The 21,345-nt window shown below is 35.8% G+C and overlaps 1 protein-coding gene across 1 annotated transcript in view; it reads left to right on the forward strand.

The window, feature by feature from the left end:
* Window positions 1-269: 269 nt before the first annotated feature.
* dffa (DNA fragmentation factor, alpha polypeptide) overlaps window positions 270-21,345 on the forward strand; it is a 44,184-nt gene continuing 23,108 nt past the window's right edge. The window contains exons 1-5 of the mRNA XM_028807594.2: window positions 270-520; window positions 12,224-12,382; window positions 17,839-17,987; window positions 19,067-19,268; window positions 20,997-21,139. Of these exons, the coding sequence (XP_028663427.1) occupies window positions 427-520; window positions 12,224-12,382; window positions 17,839-17,987; window positions 19,067-19,268; window positions 20,997-21,139 (747 nt within the window). The 5' untranslated portion in view covers window positions 270-426. The remainder of the gene's footprint in view (window positions 521-12,223; window positions 12,383-17,838; window positions 17,988-19,066; window positions 19,269-20,996; window positions 21,140-21,345) is intronic.

Genomic DNA, 21,345 nt, shown 5'->3' on the forward strand with positions numbered 1-21,345 from the left:
CTTTCTAACTAATAAATATAAATTCGCTTCTATTTTGAAGAAATAAGAAAGGAGAAAAAAGTTGCGAAGCTGCGAAGTTATCACTTATAACGGCTATCTGCTGTAGTATTACAGTCTCACAGGTTTAATTTGATTTTCCTTAAATATAAGCAATAATTCTGCTCTTCTCCTGTGTCAGGTTTGACGGATCTGTGAACAGTATTTTGATGAAGCTTTGGCTGTAAGGCGCCCGGGTTTGTAAGATACTTCAAATCCCACAATGCTCTACTCAGTCCCGCCTCTTCCTTGTCGAAAACTAAACAAGCAAGTTCACAATTCTCTGATATCATCAAATTCCCTAAAGCGTTAGACTGGAAGAAATTAACTGGGTGTGTTTTTATCTTTCTCTGTTTTTGTGCCATTTTTCCTTAACGCTACAGCCACACAATGTCTACCGTAAAAGCATGTAAGGTGTGTAATTTCTCACGGCGGAAGTCTTACGGCGTGGTAGCCTCCTCTTTGGACGGACTAAAGATCTGTGGTAAGTGAATGCCCATTACGATGGCAACTGCAAACTTTACGTTGTTTTACTTCTGATGTGAATTCCAGTTAATTGTGTTCCATTTTGATAGGTGAAAATAGTGCCACTTGTAAAGACGACATGTTGTTACAGTCGAAGTGTATAATGCACTAAAAGGTGTCAAAAAGTGGTACCGCGCCAAAGGGCGGTGACGGCGAGATCGTTTTAAAACCTGAGTCAAGCAATTTTTACGTTATCTAGAATGTCCTATTTATGAGCCAGTCGTATGTATACAAATAACCACTGGCCAAATAACAGAACACTGATTACAATGACCTAATTTAAGGGTGAAACTAGTAAATAAAAACAGGCGTGATGCCTATTTTTACTTTTAGATTTTAGCTGCGGATACATTATTTTGATCATTTTTGTCGACAGAATGCTGATGCTAACAGAAATATTTTTCTGTGTTAAAAAAAATAAATCAAAACGTCCTTTTCATATGTCTAGTCTTTGCTTTCAGGTTTGAGTTTTCTTAGACGGCAGCAGAGTGACGCAGTGATTAGCACAGCCACTCTGATTTCTAAACCACGTACCTATCTTTGTCAATGTAGAGTTCGCACATACAATCCTATGTGTGCATGCATCCTTCTCACAAAAATATGGAAGTTAGATTAATTGGTGAGTCTGAATTGGTGTAAATGTGGGTACTGATGCTACCGAGAAAGGTTCTTCTCCCCCATGACCCTGAATTGTTTTTCTTGAAGAAAATTCCTTGAGGCTTGAAAAAAAGTTACATTTTGGAGGAAGAATATGTATTCAATAGATATCACTTTATGCAGTTGTATTTGTCTAGTTTTTTAAACTAGACTGTGAAATATGGTCAGTGTGTGATGCAGATGACATTTCCATTGGTCACATAGTAAATCAGTTTAAAAAAAATACAATTAAAAAGGCACTTAATATTGTTCAAAACAAATGATTATGGCAGTACTGTCATTTGCTCAGAAAATAAGGCAAATTCTTCTGGTTTAAACTCTAATTCAAAATAAATTGTTTATTGCATTTGTAGCATGTCTACAGAATTTTCTGGTAGTGATTATTAAAATTTCTATTTTAAATGATTTAAAAAGCTGAGATGTCATAATCGCTGAGGTGTTCTTGATTGTTTGAAAGATTTTAGCTGTGTATTTAGTATTTGTTTGCATTGTAGAAAACTGGAAGAAAATCTGTAAGTTAAAAGGATCAAATTTTTGCCTGCTATTTAAGCGTAATCTATTTAAATTAAAACAGACTTGGAATGTTTTAAATTTGGAGGATATTTGTCATATTTGGATTTATCATATTTGTATATGATAGCTATCTTAGAATATTCAGTAGGTTAATAAATATTTTCAAACATTTTGAAACAAAATAGTGTCCAATAGCCTGATCATCTTCAAGCCTTTTTGAATAATGTTCTAACGACAGACAAGTCAAGAAGCTCTATAGATGACACAGGTCCAACTTTGTCTGGCATAAAGCTAATATAGTACTCTACAGAATAACATCATGCGTAAAATATAATACTGAGGAAATGCTTTGTGACCTGAAAGACTTGCCATTATTAAAGAAACCATGCATTCTGCACTTCACTTGAATATTCTCAAGGAGACAGTCTAGTCATCTGTCCATGACCTGAAGTTGAAGCTTTTGTGTTATGGGTCACTGTCTTGATTACCCCAGTTATGCAAGTTTACAACTGAAAGGCTTTGAATTAATACAGTTAAAGTTTTAGAGTGGCCTAATCAAAGTTTTGACTTGAACCCAATGAAATGCAGTGGCAGGACCTAAAACAATCAATTTGTTCTTGCCAGCATATCAGTGTGTCTGATTTAAAGCAGTTCTATTAAAAAGAGTTGACTAAATTCTTCAACAGCAGCTTAAGACTGGTATCAAATTATGACAGGCATTTTAGTTGTGATTATTGTGGCTAAAGTTGCTGCAACCAAGTATTGGAACAATTTGGGGGTGCTGGAAAACTTTGTTCATTGAATAAATAAATCAATGATTTAAAACTGTATTGTGTGTTCACTGATGTCCCTTTCTGTAGTTTATCATGGTGTCTAAAGATTTGAGGTTATTCGTTCTATAAAATAGTAAAATGAAAGGATATCAGAAAGGGCACAGGACTTATTTACAGCACTGTGTAGCACTCCTGAGCTATGAAGCAGCAGAACTAACCACGTGCTATGATAATAAAATAAAAAAATAAGTAAAAATTATAAACAGATTTATAAAGAAGCTGAGTCTGCTAGGCAACTGGATCCTGGACTTACTGACAGAGAAACCCCAGACAGTCCGTGTCAGAAACACCATCTCTGGTTCCATCACACTGGACAGTGGTGCCCCTCAAGGCTGAGCACTCAGCCATTTTCTGTTCACTCTGCTGACTCAATATTGTACAATTGTCATACAGCTCTAACACTAACATTAAGTTGGTGGTGGTGTTGGGTATATATGATTGTAGCCGCTCCCGAAGGTTTTCTCCTAGTACAGATGAGACCATGCTCCGACTGATGTTTAAAGAGTATTTATTTGCTCTCTCTCTCTCTCTCTCTTTACAGCTCTCAAACACCATGAAAAACTAAAATAAAATAAATCTAGTAAATTAAACAATTTAATGAATTACACAGGTGTAAGGATAACAAATTAAAACATACCGTGTGCGCCTTCTGACCAGAAATTCAGGAGTCTCTATTACAGTCTCTCTGATACTTCACTTCTTACTATCTTATTAAAACTAAACAGCTCAGCGTCCTTTAAGCGTGTCACTATATGCATTTCCGATCCACCAATGAACCTTATCATGTGACCATTATGCCCTTCCATTCAGACCAACTTTGCAAACTTACAAATGTACAAATACATTGAGATTATAAAATAAATAAAATTACAATGAGAAAAGCAATTGTTATCAACAATAAGATTGCACCACATCTATTATGATATACAATATAATTTACAAATTCAAACATCAAATTTACATATATATATATACACACACATTTTGCGACAGCTACAATGATTAATGGGGATGAGACAACTGGCAGACAGGTGTATGTGCATCAGACTGTCTCTTAATGCACAGGATGAAAGAGATGTTTGTTGGCTTCAGGAGGGCCAATTTTGTCCATACCCTCCTGGACATCATGGGCTCTGCAATGGAATTGGTCAAGAGCACCAGGTTCCTTGGTGTGAATCTGACAGATGTCCTTTCTTTGTCAATTAACATCACTTCTGTAGCCAAGAAGACACCGCAGTGTCTCCACTTCCTTTGGCAGCTAAAGAAGTCAAGCTCACGTTGCCCTCTTCTCGCCACATCCTACAGGGGCGCTTTTGAGAGAATTCTGACCACCTGCATCACTATCTAGTTTGGGAAGGGCAATATTTCTGACCGTAAGGTCCCACAACGGATATAAATGATCAGGAATGATCCCTGGGACCTCTCTGCCCTTCATTAAAAACATCCTTATAAAACGTTATACCTGCAAACCCTATAGCATTGTGAAGGACCTATCCCACGATCTCTTTGTCCCCCTTCCAGCTGGCAGAAAGTTCTGTAGCATCCAAACTAGTTCTCCCAGGTTCTGCAACAGCTTCTACCCCTTGGCTGCCTGGACTCTGAACTCTGTGCATCTCCCCTGCCCTCAGAACTGTTCCTAGTAGCTTATGTATATGCAGTACACTTGTTGCACTTGTTACTACTGTTGCTTTTTATTATTTGTTGTTATTATTTAATTATTCATTACTATCTGTTTCAAATTATTAATATCTATTGACTTACCTATTATTTATTTATCTATTGGATCTAATCAATCAAATGGATCAGTGTCCTGAATTAAAACCCTGCCCCCTGATGTTTTCCATACAGAGTTTCCATGTTCTTCCAATGTCGATGTAGGTTTTCCAACAGGCACTTTGATGTTCTTCCCACATCTCCAAAGATTTGCAGGGTAGATTAAACTGTCAATTACAAATTAGCGCCAGAGTAAGTTTGGGTGTGCTTGTGTCTATGAGTGGACCAAGTGATAAACTTGGGACCTTGTCTTCTGCCTTGTGCCCAGTGACTTTGAACTGCAATTGAGCAGGTTTGAGAATATTACATTAATTTCAAAATATGGTATCTTTTGATTTTTTTTAAAGTAGAAAGAAAGATCATAGTCCAGTTACAGTTTCTTATTCTATATTTTCCTTTTTTTTAGTTTGACAGTTAACATTCTAAACAAAATGTGTGATCCACACATTGAAATGTGGTCTGAATTTGTCCACATTACTGCCCAGGAAAGTAAGTTACATCATTCTGGCTGAGTCAGCAATAGAAATGATTCACACTAAGAATATGTTAGTGATGAATCATTTTGAATGTCATTGAGTTCAAGCAAGGAACCAAATGTCAATCAGCATGTTACATTCATGAAGAGTGCAAGTTGGACCTACTCTCTTCAAATTTTAATGCCTTTTAAGATAAACCTATGATACAATTTTAACAGGTCTGACTAGTGCTGGGCGGTATGACTAAAATTCTATATCATGGTATTTTTCAAAATTATACCGGTTTCATGGTATTGGACGGTATTTTTTTCCCCTGTATGAGTGGATGTTAATTACATTTTCCACTGCAATTACTGGCTAAGAATAACCTACTCCACTGTCATGAGAATTGTACATTGTACAAATAAACATTTTAATGTGCATGCAAGTATTAATACAGGTTTGCGTGGCCCCATAAAGTGATAGTTTTCAAGGGGGTGGCACTAATGAAGAGAAGGAATCACATTGCATGACAGATACAGTCAAAATATAGAGTCTTTTTATTGAACAAAGTTTGCAAACAACTTAAACTAAAATTTTGACAACATATTTTCAACCATCCAAAGAAGCATTTAGACTTAGTAAAACACCCAGAGGTGCTTGTCAAAAATTGTATTGCACTGAACATGTCTTAGAAAAGGAATAAATAGTAAATATTTTTGTATATCAACTACACTTTGTTAATGTTAACAATTTCTGTCCACTGACACGTTAAAGTTACTTTTTAAACAACTTTGCCATCATTAAATTGCATAATATTTAAACTAAAAAATAGTAACAATAAAATAAATAGTATTATTACTGGAAGTTGCACTATTACTTCCAAGACTTCAAGCCGAGGTGCATTACACAGTATTCACCAAATTAAAATAAAATAAAACAAGTGCAACTTGGTGATAACATCTTTACCAACTGAACCATCATTAAGGCAAACTGCATTAATATGGACCTTGCTTCAAGCTAAGCTATATACAAAAATAATAAAACTGCAACTTGCATTTATAATGCTGTTTGTAGTATAGCTCTACGGAAGCGTATTAGGGCCACGGTGAGAAAAAAAAAAAACTATATGTCGAGGTTAAAGTCGACATTTCAACTTTATTCTCGCCGTTTTATGTCGAGATTAAAATCGACATTTCCACTTTATTCTCATAATTTTGTCATTAAAGTATAATGTCGTAAACTAAACTTCATCTTAAAATCAATGTTTATTTTATTAGATTTTCTCAAACCCCGTCATAAGTTAATGTAGCACATTAAATGCTTTGTGTTAAGTGTTCCCCGACCCAGTTGTTAATCGCTATGCGCTTCTTAAACTGACTTTCTCTGCACTAAGAGGAGGTGCAGGCAGTGATCGCTGCACAGAATGCATTCACTTCATGATATTCCTGCTCTCTGAAAATGTAGAATGCTAAGATAAATTTTCATGATGAAATGCATTAAAGCAGGTATTAAACATGTACAGTAGTGCTGCTCCCATGCAGTAAGGGGTCCCCAGATGTAAGTTCAGTGTAGAGAACTTTATGGCAGGTGTGACGAGGCTCCAAAAAACTGGATGTATGAATGGGTAACACACAGGTTTAAGTTAAATATTGTGTAAATATTGGGTTTGTGATTCGGTGGTCAGAGACACGAACACAATTCGATGGATGTTCATCTGAGCGGGCTTTCTTTATTGCATGCATGCTGTATCTGTCTGACGTACCAAACCCCCAGTTCCTATCTTTCCTTTTTCTTTCTCCACATAACCAATCACCACACGATAAACATCTTTGCGAAATTAAAACTAGTTATAAACTTGGACCATGGAGTGTTCAGAACTTTAAAAAAATCTTTGTTATATATGTTTAATTATGCCATCCATTCAGGGTTGCACCCAACCCAGCAAGCAAGAGCAAATCCTGAACAGGGTGCCAGCACATCACAGGGTGAATACGAGCAATACATACACTAGCAGGGTCAATATAGCAGAACAAAACCCCACATCCTACATGACTTTGGAAAAAAAAAAAACCTGAAGCACACCGAGTAAACCCACCAGAAAAACATGCAAATTCAAGGCAGGGAACACCCGGGACCCCTTGCTGCAAGGCAGCAGTGCAACCTCAATGCCACTGGCCCCCACATGATTAATACATGCTTTAATGCATTTCATCATGAAAATGATATCAAGTATTTATCTTAGCATTCTAAATGCTCAGGGAGCAGGAATATCATGAAATTAATGTATTGTGTGTGGTAATCGCTGCCTGCGCCTCCTCTTAATGCAAGAGGAAGTCAGTTTAAGTAGCACGTTCTGATTAACATGGCTCGGGGAACACTTAACACAGGTCATTTAATGTGCTACATAACTTATGACGGGGTTTGAGAAAATATAGTAAATTAAATATTAATTTTAAGATTAAGTTTAGTTTACGATGTTCTACTTTAATGACAAATTACGAGAATAAAGTCAACATGTCGACTTTAATCTCGACGTAAACTGCGTGAATAAAGTAGAAATGTCGAGAATAAAGTCAACTTGTCGACTTTTTTATTCTTGTCATAAGTGTTGAGATTACAGTTTACAGTTTATTTTTGTATAGCCCAAAATCACACAGGAAGTGCCGCAATGGGCTTTAACAGAAAAAGATTAAAGTGGAAATGTCGAGAATAAATTCAACATGTCGTCACACTATTACACAGTACCCAGATACATTACACAGTATTGAAGAAAAAAAAAAAAACAAGTACAACTTGGCTTGCAGTATTATCCAGTAGTATAGAAACAGTATTCACACATTTGAACATAATGGTCCACATCCGACCTTTTAAAACCAAAGTATCTCCAGACAACAGACACGGCTCCTTTTTCGGCAAACGTTCTTTTGTGTCATCATGTTCAACTTTATCGTCTGCTACAGCTTCAGTTTTAGTTTTAGAATGTTCTTTGTCCATTTTCACCATTCAATACCTCCACTAACGCATGTACTCTGTTGCATGCCTGTTTTTCGGTGCAGCAGTGAAAAAGGTCCCCCCTTAAACAGTTTCTCACTGCGCCACGTTCCGAATGTTGTTTAGGCTTTTTAAACCGGTGTTGCGGTATAAGAAAAATCCGTATCATACCAAAATTTAAAAAACGTTTTTTGGTTTGAACCGGTATACCGGCCAGCACTAGTTCTGACCTCATCTTACTCTTACCTACAACCAGGGCTGTGGAGTTGGTAGATAAATCCTTCGTCTCCGACTCCTTAGTTTCAGGTACTTCTGACTCGGTGACTCCTCTGTATTTAATATGCTAATGTATTTTCCATGTTGGTTAAAGGAACGCAACATACACGTCGTTTAACCACAGAACTACTGGCTAGTAAGATGACTCACTACAATATTGGCCAGTTTAAACAAAAGACAAGAACCCCTGAACACACATCAGGCCATAGCACACACCTCCACTTACATCATTTCACTTGTTTACACTCAAATGAACTTGTTAAACATATTATATCTGAAATAAAATGAAAACACTTTTTTGTAATGTACCATAAGCTAAATTACAATACTGTATGTGAATGTCAGGTTGTATATAGCTCAGCTGAACTTCAGACTAGTAGTAACACAACTATGCCCTGGGCTTTATTCTTACATCAGATAAGTACTTAATTATGAGTATTGTTTGTGAAATGGGACATTTGAACTTGCTGAATTTTTTTTCATTACAACTTAAATTTATTAGGAGTCGGAGTTGGTATATTTTTGCCGACTCCGACTCCAGGTACCCAAAATTGTCTCCGACTCCACAGCCCTGCCTACAGCCGTGTTATTGACAGCAACAACTGTATGTTATCCAAGCCAGGGGTTCTTATGTTTGTTTGGGGTGGTTGCTGTTTTTATCATATGTATAGTTTTTATTTTGAGCATCTGGAAATTTAAATTTCCCTTTGGGGACAAATAGAGTGTAATCTATAGAATTAGAGACAAATAATTGTAAAAACCATGGTCATTTTATTTTCTTTATAAATTGAAAATATCCATTGAGAGCACAAAAGTAAAAATTGTAATAACCAATAACTTTACAAAGTATGGAAGCTGCATTTTTAATGAAAATAATATTAAAAGTGAATAATTTAGAATAATGTTTAAATGCAGACATCTGACAATCAACTCCAATAAAATTTCTAGTTTGTTTTATGTGATATACTTTGTTTAACTGGTGATGTTTCTCATTCTAGCCATGTGTATAATATGTCTGTATCAGTTACTGGACTGATGCAAAACTGCATTTATGAATCCTTGAAAAATGGCAGTTTCTGACTGGAGCTGGCCACTGTTTACAGCAACGTTATGCTGCAGAATAACTGCTGAATAAATTATACCTAATGTTTACTAGCACATTTATTTAAAAACAAAAAAATACCCTGCCCTGTGATGGTCAGGCTTTCAACTTTGTGCTGCTTCCTACATTGCCTCCATATATGCCAGTTTTCTGTGACACTGTAGTGGAATAAGTGACATTAAAATTATGTCAGTTTTTGGGTCCATGTGACACTCTAGGGTAATTCCGTGTCAAATCATCACACTTTTGGATCTCATCATCACAGATTTTGATGAAACCTGGCATGTTGATTTGTTCATATGAGTAACCCATGGAACTGAAATTCCATGTGTCTTAGATCAATATTAAGAGAGATTTAAAATTACAAAATTTGAACTTATTGGGGAGGGGGTGTGTTATGACTTTGACTGGGTATATCTCCCTAAATATAAGTTGCACAGAAATGGTTTGGATATCATTTTATAACAATGTATATGATGTGTTTCAGTCAGGTTTTAAAAAACTTCATAGTACTGAATCGGCTCTGCTGAAGGTAACAAATGATATTCTATTAACTTTGGACTCTGGCTCTTCTGCAATCTTGGTCTTGCTATATCTCAATGAGGCATTTGACACAGTGGACCATGAAGTTCTGTTAAAACAGCTTGAGGATGAAGTAGGCATTCAAGGCTGTGCACTGAAATCGTTCGTGTCCTACCTGAAAGGCAGATAGATCTATGTCTGTTAACATACAGTAGATGGGAATTTCTCTCAGCCAGCTCCTCTCTCACAAGGCGTCCCTCAAGGTTCTATCCTGACTCCCCTTCTATTTTCCCTTTATCTGCTCCCCTTGAGGGCCTCTTTTACAAACATGATGTTGTATATCATTGTTATGCTGATGATTCACAGCTGCACCTCAAAGTTAGTTCTGACATCACTTCATCTGTAAAAAATCTGTTGAAATGCTTTGAGAATATTAAATATTGGATGGCACAAAATTTCTTGCAATTAAACGAAAATAAAACAGAAGTCATAATTTTTGGTCCTACCACATCTGCAGTTGAAATCGGCATGCACTTAGGACCTCTGGCAGCAATGATTCATAATGATGTCAGAAACCTAGGTATCATCTTTGAGTCATCAATAAGTTTTAAAAAACAAATCTCCATGGTAGTAAAGTCCAGTTTTTACCAATTGAGGCAAATTTCTAAACTAAAATCCTTTATATCACAGAAGGAATTGGAAACAGTCACTCATGCCTTTATTACATCTCGACTATCCATCCATCCATCCATTTTCCAACCCGCTGAATCCGAACACAGGGTCACGGGGGTCTGCTGGAGCCAATCCCAGCCAACACAGGGCACAAGGCAGGGAACCAATCCTGGGCAGGGTGCCAACCCACCGCAGGACACACACAAACACACCCACACACCAAGCACACACTAGGGCCAATTTAGAATCGCCAATCCACCTAACCTGCATGTCTTTGGACTGTGGGAGGAAACCGGAGCGCCCGGAGGAAACCCACGCAGACACGGGGAGAACATGCAAACTCCACGCAGGGAGGACCCGGGAATCGAACCCAGGTCTCCAGGTGTCCCAACTGCGAGGCAGCAGCGCTACCCACTGCGCCACCGTGCCGCCCTACATCTCGACTAGATTATTGCAATTCCTTATACGTGGATCTGCCAAAATCTGCTCTGTCGCGCCTTCAGCTGGTTCAGAATGCGGCAGCTAGATATTTGATTGGGTCGAGAAAAAGGGATCACATCTCCCCCCATTTTAGCCTCTCTCCACTGGCTACCAGTGAGGTGTTGCGTTGATTTTAAAATCTTGTTGCTTGTTTTTAAAGTCTTGCATGGTCTCACTTCAAAATATATCTGTGACCTCCTTCACCCCTATGTGCCACCAAGAGCACTGAGGTCATCTGGACGACTGCTCATTGTAGTGCCAAGTCTAGGGGAGACAGAGCTTTTTCAGTTGTTGTTCCTAGGCTTTGGAATGACTTACCTCTGCACATCAGATCTTCATCCTAAATCGAGGTTTTTAAAAGTCGGCTGAAGACCTACTTGTTTTCTTCTGTCTTTCATTGTGTATGATGGGATTGTGGTGGATGTTACAATTGGTTGTTTTATTAATCTGCTTTTGCATGATTGATTGTATTGTGTTTATTTTAATGCTTTTTTGTACAGCACTTTGGCACAACCTCTGTTGTTTTAAATGTGCTTTTATAAATAGATAATCCAATCTAATCTCATCTAAGTTCTTTTCCAGGTCTATATTTTGCTTAAATACTATGCTATCCCCAAAATTAAAAAATTACCATGTTATGAGTGATTATAGTATTAAAAATTGAATAGTGAAGAAACGTATATATTAAAATTAGGAAGTTTTTTTTTTTTGTTTTTTTTTTCTAGATCTATCTTCTAATGTTGTGAACACCTCCAGAAAATTTGGTCTTTGGTTTTTGAATCATTGCTGTGATACCATTACTTATTTGAAGTGTGCATCAAAACCACAATTCCTTACATCTAAATCACATCACAATTCATCTTCTAAATTAGAATTTTAAACTCGATTCTAAACTTAATTGGAAAGTAAATAGCTCTGCCAACTTCATTAGGTTTATGTATCCTAGAAATGCTAAGTAGACCTCCATTAGACCAGTATACTGTATGGTGTACAGTAGAGTCATTGTGTAGTTCTGTAAATTGAAATGGAGCTAATCCATATTCAATCTTGTGTGTTTTAAACCCAGTTGCAAACTTAACTGCAAACTAAACTAACAATTCAAAATACCAGACTTAATATGGTTAAATTATCAAGTTCTACTTGCGTTTTTGCTGTACTGTTTTATATTAAATGTTGAGTAGTAATCTTGTATTTGCAGAAGATATATTACTGTATTACATTTTTTGTATTATAGTTCTCAAATTTACCTAGTAGAAGTAAATGAAGTAGCTTTTTGTGTACTGTTATTAAAAAAAAAACTTCTTAATTATCATTATCAAACCTTGTTTTATCATCCTGAAAAATGTAATATAAATCCTATTACTCTCCTTTTCTAATTTTGTCAGGGTGCGAGGCTCTGGACATCAAAAGTGAAGAAAATGTCACTATTGTGTTGGAGGATGATGGGACAATCGTTGAAGATGAGACATATTTCATGTGCTTGCCTTCAAATACCAAGTTCATGATTCTTCAAAATAATGAAAGCTGGATTCCAAAAATGAAAGGTATGAACTGTTGTCATTTTCTTTTTTTACTTTGGAGAATAAAACACAAGGAACTATGTTGTTGTGACCCATTAAATTCTTGTACCTGAGGCTATGCTAAAGCTGATTTAGAGTTTTGAAATCTCCTAAAATGAAAGAGCAGTGATATGCTAGGCAACATTTTGACATATACTCTTCCTTTTTTAAGTTTGAACCACTAAAATGCCTTGCATGACTATTTGGATAAGTTAGTGGGGTTTTTAACAGCTGGATGGAAGATAAGTTGTAAATTGTAATGAAGGGCTGTGGTTAAAATTTTAATATTTTTGTTCATCATGTAAACCGGACAACTAGAATACTGTGTAAAAACAATTGGTTTTCAACTGTAGTCCTCAGGTAGCCCCATACCTACAGGATTTATTCCAGCCAATTTCACACTAAGTGCATCATTCTCACTTTTAAGAGATATTATTATTTACCTATTGGGCCTACAAATATTTCTAAAAAAAGTCATGCATATTTATATCCTTTGTCAAATCTTCAAATGCTTATATTTTGTTTTGCTGCTTTCTTTGTTTCCTTTCCTGTCCTGTTTGCTCCCTTTAACTGTATTTAAATGTTGATGGTTAACAATAAACAGTGAAGAGACAGGTACAAATAATATTGAGTACTAAAGGTAGAACAGTTACTTCACTGCCATTTTCACTTGCCTACTAATTAGATAAATAGATACTTTATTAATCCCAAGGGGAAATTCACACTTTTTTTTAAACTACCTGAATAGACGAGTCTCGGCGTGTAAAAATCCATGTCAAAGTAGTAAAATGTGTCCAGGGAACGAGTCCACATAAAAGTGGTAGGAGTGATCAGTGAAATAGAGAAAAAGGTAGAAAGATAAAGTCAAAGTCGTACACGGAGATGCTGGAAAGGCTGCCACTTGCGGCGGTGCCTGAGTCAAGAGATACTTAAAACTTATTCTTAAAAATAAGCAGCCAAATTAATGTGGCATGTAGTAATTATTCCTCTTTAGCATTCACTGTTCTCAGAATTTAAACATACAATCATGGGGGTGCCCAATGACTGGAGTTGAAACCGTTAAGAAGATAAATGAAAAATCATTCAGGTAACTGTTAGAATTAAAATGCAGTCATACAAGTAAATCTACCAAATGTTTGGTGTATTTCTTGTGCAACAGCAAAATTACTTATCCTGTTTATTGTTCTACCTCTCCTGAAAGGTGTACGGCCACGGACACTACCTTATGTTTATCTCCATGGCTTACATTTAGTCATGATTCAGTAATTCCTTCAATGTCATAGTTCCAAGTAAATACTCTTGCCTCTAATTAAAGTGTTTGTTTTGCTTCTTGCTTTAAGGAATAACAGTTTAAAGAGGAATTTTAAGTTGTATAGTATTTATAATAATAATAATAATAATTCATTACATTTAAGACTAAGTATTCTTTTAGTTAGGGTAGTTGGTCCTGTGTGTCTTATTTTTGTCTGTCCCTATTATGTTTGTTCACTAAACCAGTCATAGGATGTGACTGGAATAATCTTTGCTTTGATATAACATATAGATGTTTTTATTTACTGTGAAAAAGCAAAACAGACTTTTTTCCATTATCTCTAATTTTTTATTGGGGTCTGTTATTTGAAACATGTTTGGTTAAATACAGTTAGGTCCATAAATATTTGGACAGAGATAACTTTTTTCTAATTTTGGTTCTGTACATTACCACAATGAATTTAAAATGAAACAACTCCGATGCAGTTGAAGTGCAGACGTTCAGCTTTAATTCAGTGGGGTGAACAAAACAATTGCATAAAAATGTGAGACAACTAAAGCATTTTTTAAACACAATCCCTTCATTTCAGGGGCTCAAAAGTAATTGGACAAATTAAAAAACTGGAAATAAAATGTTCATTTCTAATACTTGGTTGAAAACCCTTTGTTGGCAATGACAGCCTGAAGTCTTGAACTCATGGACATCACCAGATGCTGGGTTTCCTCCTTTTTAATGCTCTGCCAGGCCTTTACTGCAGCGGTTTTCAGTTGCTGTTTGTTTGTGGGCCTTTCTGTCTGAAGCTTAGTCTTCAACAAGTGAAATGCATGCTCAGTTGGGTTAAGATCAGGTGACTGACTTGGCCATTCAAGAATTTTCCACTTCTTTGCTTTAATAAACTCCTGGGTTGCTTTGGCTGTATGTTTTGGGTCATTGTCCATCTGTATCATGAAATGCCGCCCAATCAATTTGACTGCATTTAGCTGGATTTGAGCAGACAGTATGTCTCTGAACACCTCAGAATTCATTCGGCTGCTTCTGTCCTGTGTCACATCATCAATAAACACTAGTGTCCCATTGCCACTGGCAGCCATGCATGCCCAAGCCATTGCACTGCCTCCACCGTGTTTTACAGATGATGTGGTATGCTTTGGATAATGAGCTGTTCCACGACCTTCTCCATACTTTTTTCTTGCCATCATTCTGGTAGAGGTTGATCTTGGTTTCATCTGTCCAAAGAATGTTTTTTCCAGAACTGTGCTAAAAAAGCCAGCAAAGTCCAATCTAGCTTTTCTATTCTTGAGGCTTATGAGTGGCTTGCACCTTGCAGTGCACCCTCTGTATTTACTTTCATGCAGTCTTCTCTTTATGGTAGACTTGGATATTGATACGCCCACCCCCTGGAGAGTGTTGTTCACTTGGTTGGCTGTTGTGAAGGGGTTTCTCGTTACCATGGAAATGATTCTGTGATCATCCAGCACTGTTGTCTTCCATGGACGTCCAGGTCTTTTTGCATTGCTGAGTTCACCAGTGCTTGCTTTCTTTCTCAGGATGTACGAAACTGTAGATTTTGCCACACGTAATATTGTAGCAATTTCTCGGATGTGTTTTTTCTGTTTTCGCAGCTTAAGGATGGCTTCTTTCACCTGCATGGAGAGCTCCTTTGACTGCATGTTGTCTGTTCACAGCAAAATCTTCCACATGCAAGCACCACACCTCATATCAACTCCAGGCCTTTTATCTGCTTAATTGATAATGACATAACGACGGACTGCTCACACCTGCCCATGAAATAGCCTTTGAGTTAATAGTTCAATTACTTTTGAGCCCCTGAAATGAAGGGATTGTGTTAAAAAATGCTTTAGTTGCCTCACATTTTTATGCAATCGTTTTGTTCACCCCACTGAATTAAAGCTGAAAGTCTGCACTTCAACTGCATCTGAGTTGTTTCATTTGAAATTCATTGTGGTAATATACAGAACCAAAATTAGAAAAAAGTTATATCTGTCCAAATATTTATGGACTTAACTGTATAATGTTATTTTTCTCACAAGACTGTATATACCTTTTCAATATTATTATATTTAAAATATGTAAAAGGTTTTGCAGTATAATTTATTGCCCATTTCAATGATTCCACAATTGAAGTCCATGAGCTTACCAGCATAAAAAATATTTTACAGTAAGAAAGAAATTTGGTAAATGGTTTTTATAACAAATCAGCGTTTAAATGAAAATGTGAATTTAGCATCAAATTACTGCAACTCAAAACTAGCACATTTCAATTTTAATTTTTGGAATATTCTGCTGAGCACTGGAAGGTCAAATAGACCTCACTGTCTCTTGGATGTTTGATAGCATGAAAGAAAAGCTAAGCAATTTACAACTGATTTTATGTTTACTTAGGTGGAATATGGGTTTCATATGTACAGCATGTTATTGGATTTATTTCTCTTTTTCCTGTTGCTTGCCCCCTATCTCTCTCTCTCTGTCTCTCACTCACACACACACACACACACACACACACACACACACACACACACACACACTCACTCTGTGCTACACCAAATATAAATTGGGTTATAAAGCAGCTGATTTGGCCTGTTTCTGGTTGTTTTTTTTTTTTTTTTAAATACACTTCAGGTCAACATGTGAAAAGGGGAGTATATTAATAGAAAAATTTGAATGGTGGATTGACTGAATTTTATACAACTATATATGAATTATTTACCCAACATAGTGTATGTTAGTCAGTTGTTAGTTAACTTGCACATGTACTCACCTCCCATACAGCAAATGGCAAAATGTAACAGACCCTTATAAGGAAGGACTACACTTAGAAATATTGATCATTCCTATGCTGAGGACTTTTACGCACTCTAAAATGAAGAGGCTTGGAAGGATTCCTGCACACCATTAAAACACATTTAAGATCACAGTGACTGCGGACACATTAAGTCACCATAATAAGAAAGTATGGATTCAGATTTAAAAAAAAATAACAGAAGTACTAAAACAACATAAAAAGCACTCATTGTCTTCTGGATGCTTATAAAAACCCTTTTGATTTCAAATGCAATGTTTTAAAAACAAACAATTTTCAATAAACATAATATTGAACAACACACCACTCTACAAGTATGTAAGCAGAAAATATAAGTGCTTAGTGGCATTGACAGCTGTTATATATAATTATATGTGATGATAAATATTCCTTAGTATACTAACCATTTTGTTTTCTGTATCCAAGATAAGTGTTGACACTTCTTTTCTTAGTGTGCCAATACTATACATTCTTGTATCTATGTCCCATTAAAGTACAGTTTCTCTCTACTTTGTTTACTCACTGCTTCACTATAACCTCAATGTTACCTCCATGCCTGTGTTATAAAAGGTGCAGCTGTCAGTGTGGGAACACTTACTGTATTTATGAGTTCTAATTGTGCATGTCATTAGAGTGCAAAAAATGAGGAGGGCTGGCCAAGGAAGTCATTTTACCAGGGATGGTCGGTGGTCACTTTTATATAACACTTGATTTGATTCAGTTGAGCAAATTTGATTGATACAGTTAACCTGCAATTGGTCAAGAAGCATATGCTGAAATCTTGCTTTCTCTAAAAAGTGTACTGTATTATGATTGGGGGAAAGGGTAGAAGGGGATAGGGTTTAGGTATTGCTTTTTTAAATGTATTAAATGGTTTTTAACCTTAAAATAGTCTTAACATTTAAACATTTTTAATTTGCATCCCTATTTTTGAATTTTTTTGAAATACAGTAACAGAGATTGTTATTAAACTGTTGTTTTTATCACTAGTTCTGGAACTGAATTAGATGTTTATAGATGTTGGAATTACTTTCGAATCTCCTTCAGCATCAAACTTGAATACTCTGGATTCTATACATGAAGTGGGGAAACAGGACCTCATTAATTTCTGAGGCTGTAACTGCCTTTTGAATATTGAAACTATTATTGTTAACTGTTGAGCTAAGATTTACAGTAAGGATGCTGTTAGTATTTGAAGACTATATATTTGTTCTACATTGAAAATGTGTACATTAAGGGAATAGGTACTGTTTACTAATAATTAATGTTTTGAAAAATGAGCTGAAATAAGTACAATCTTGCAGAGTAACTAACATTAGTATGTGGTCCATTTTCTGTGATAGTGTTTTATTGTTCTACTTTTTTTAGTTGATGGAGGTACTGCTTGGCTAACTGGAAATGAAACATTAGATGAATTTGACGGAGTAGTTACTACAGCTCAAAAGTGGAAACATCTGGCACACCAGCTAAAGCAGAATCTTTCCAGCATTATACTTATGTCAGAAGAAGAACTTCAGGTATTGTCCATTGATGTTATTTTTAAGATAGTATAGACATTCAGGTCAACAGTCTCTGATGTGTCAACTACAGTACCATAGAATGTATTGTAGACCCTTGACAGGAGGTCCTTTTTGGTTACTGACCACATCTGATGATCAGGTTTGAAATATTTTTAAGTTGAAAGGATGATCTCAAAAAAAAAAAAAACAGGATATAGAAATGACTTGCCTCCCTGCAACACTTGGCATGAATATAATCAGACAAATGAACATGATGTGGGCCTTAAGTGGATGTGTCAGACTGAACATTAATAGAAAAAGATTTCCTGCTTTGGATCTCTGACAGTCTTTGTATCTCTTGAACAACACTCAAGAAGGCACTAAATTTACTTCACATGAAGACTTCTAATATACTAATAAATTAGGTATTCTCAATTTGTGGTGTTATGCACAAAACAAAATAAAACACTTTGGTGGAAATAAATTATGTTTGACCCTGCCTTGATGCCTGTCTGTAGTGCCCCTGGTGTGAAATTTGTATGTACTCCTCATGTTCATGTAGTCTTCCCAAAGTTCAAAGACATGCTGTGATACTGATTGGTGACTGTAAATTGACCTTTCAGTATGTGAATAAGTATGAGTATTTGCATATATTCTGTGTTGGACTTTCATTTGTTCCTGTTTTTTCTTTGTGGAATGTATCTGCTGCAATAGAGTGGTTATTTTCTCCAAATATGGTTCTCCAACCTTATTTGGAGAAAGTGCATTTTAAAGATTAATAGAGAAATGTATGGTTTCTATAATATATGTTGTAACGGTTAACGGTGTATTATTTTTCACTCTCATATTGTCTTTATAACTTTTTGCTACTTAGTTCCACCTTCTATTTTAATTAATCCAATAATGAAAAATCAATTGAAGGAAGAATTCCATTGCACTTTAAAAATGAAAATGATTTAAATTGTAACTGAGCAAACTTTACAGTTTGTAGAACAAGGAGCTTTTAAACAGATCAAGTTTTACTGCATTCCCTGGAACAAAGTTGTTCTTCTACTTGACTGTTTTTGTTTTTTGTTTTTGACAATTGACATCAACAGACCTTAGTTGATGTCAATTGTAATGAGCTAGCTGAAGAAATGGGTCGAATGGAAGAGGGAGCACGTTTTCTGCAAGAGACTTTGCAGAGGGTTCTTGACAGGCGAGAGGAAGAACGGCAATCCCGGGACCTTTTACAGCTGTACCTTAAGGCAGCAGAGCAAGAAAATACCTCAGCAGCTTCTACTACAGATGTTTCAGCTGGTATGAAATAAGTAAAGCAACGTTTTCTTCATTTTTACATTTTTATTTATGCTAAAGTAACTGCATTAGTTTCAGCAGTTCTTCACAGTTATAAACTTGTATAACATAACATAAACATTCCCCCTGTACTCAGTTTTTCTAAAATATAGGTTTTCTTTGCAATTCAGTGGGATAGATGTATGAGTAAAAAGTCATTCAATTTCTTTTATGCTCATTCAAATATTAGAAATTTAAATTCAGTGATATAATTGAAGCAAATTTCACTCACTTCTTGCATGCTTTGGTCACATGTTCTATGGTACATTTATACATGTATATTTCACTTGATAGTCAAATATGTGAAATGTGAAGTAGAGTACATTTGAAGAGTTATTCTATGTGGCTGACTATCATTAGAATCTTGAATTCACAAAACCTTTTGAAAGCTGGAAAAATACAGTGTTTCATTCATTTGTTTATGAAAGTCATCAGAGGCTGTAGGAATACAAAAAAAATGTAACAAAGTAGATCATCTAGTTTGCTATGGCTTTTGGTTGGGGCAACATGGTGGTGTACTAATTAACACTCCTAATTCACTACTTCAGGCTTAGTGGGTCTGGAGCTGTGGGATTGAAAAAAAGTTTTTGATAAATCTTGATCTTAAATATTGTGATATAATATTTTGAGAGCCTCAAAGCCAAACTATGAGACTAATATTGATTAGTTTGTGTATAATTACATGAAATATGTAGCACGGGCTTTAAATAATACAAGCAGTTTTCAAACAAGTGAAAAGGCATTTATGATTATGATATATTGCTATCTTTTCAGTTAAATTGTTTGAATTACTGTACTTACTGGTTTGCATGAACTGTAACTATTAAATGGTTAGAGAAAGCTGCCTTCAAGTACTGCTCTAGAGACTGCTTCTCCAAACAAACAAATGTAAATATAAACAATGCTCAAGTTTTTTTTAAAACGACAAAATAAAAATCCATCTAAAATAAAAATGTGGAGTAAGCTTTTTTTCAAATCTAAAACTACTAAATCACAACTTTTACAAAAATGTAAAAATTGTATGATTTATTTTATAAAATGAACTGACCTCCTCTCAGTAAAATGGAGTTCCATTTAGATTGTTGAAAATTTCACTTTCTTTTGTTGTACTGTAGCATTTTTGTGCTATAATTTGGAAGGAGGTGATTAATGCAATTGATAAGGAATATTTCACATTTTGGAAAAACACAAGTTGGTTACTGGTATTTACTCATATTCAGTTTTTGCTCACGTTTATGAAGAATTTAGGGCGGAGTGGTGGCTCTGAGGCTAAGGATCTGCGCTGGTGTCCCGAAGGTTGCCGGTTCGAATCCCTGTCACTGCCAAAAGAGATCCTACTCTGCTGGGCCCTTGAGCAAGACCCTTAACCTGTAATTGCTCCAGGGGCGCTGTACAATGGCTGACCCTGCGCTCTGACCCCAAGGGGTATGTGAAAACTAACAAATTCCTAATACAAGAAATTGTATAAGGCGAAATAAAGAACAAAAAAAAAAAAAAACTTCCAGAATTTTGCAGGCCACTATATGTTCATGCATACTGTGTGTGTGTCAGGGAACTGAGCATGAATGGTTAACAGTGTTCACTCACCATGGCTTTAGGAACTACATCTAAGTAAGTAACTGTCATGCAATAACAGAGCTCTGCATTGTGTAACGCTTGGAGTAAAATTACTCATATATTAATTTACCGTAGATACCATCGATGCACCAACTAACATGGATGTAAACTTCACAAGTGACATTCCCAGCCAGAGTTCAAAGATTGGCCAGCGAACTCTCATGGTTCTCAAGGGTAAAACAAATCCACAGACTAGACTATCCAACCAGGATTTACAGGTGAGTAAAGTGAGACACGTTAGTCTTTACTATAATGTTCTTTTGTCACTTAATCTGTAGTATTTAAACATAATATTCCCATACTTTTATGTAAGTATATTATAAAATGTATGTTTTAACTGTTAGTTTTGTTTAACAAATAATAATACTATCATCATACACTGAATAGTTATAGTTGATTCATTAAACACAATTTATTTTAAAGT

Source organism: Erpetoichthys calabaricus, chromosome 8 (genome assembly GCF_900747795.2).
Source record: "Erpetoichthys calabaricus chromosome 8, fErpCal1.3, whole genome shotgun sequence".
In the NCBI taxonomy this organism is placed as follows: Eukaryota; Metazoa; Chordata; class Cladistia; order Polypteriformes; family Polypteridae; genus Erpetoichthys; species Erpetoichthys calabaricus.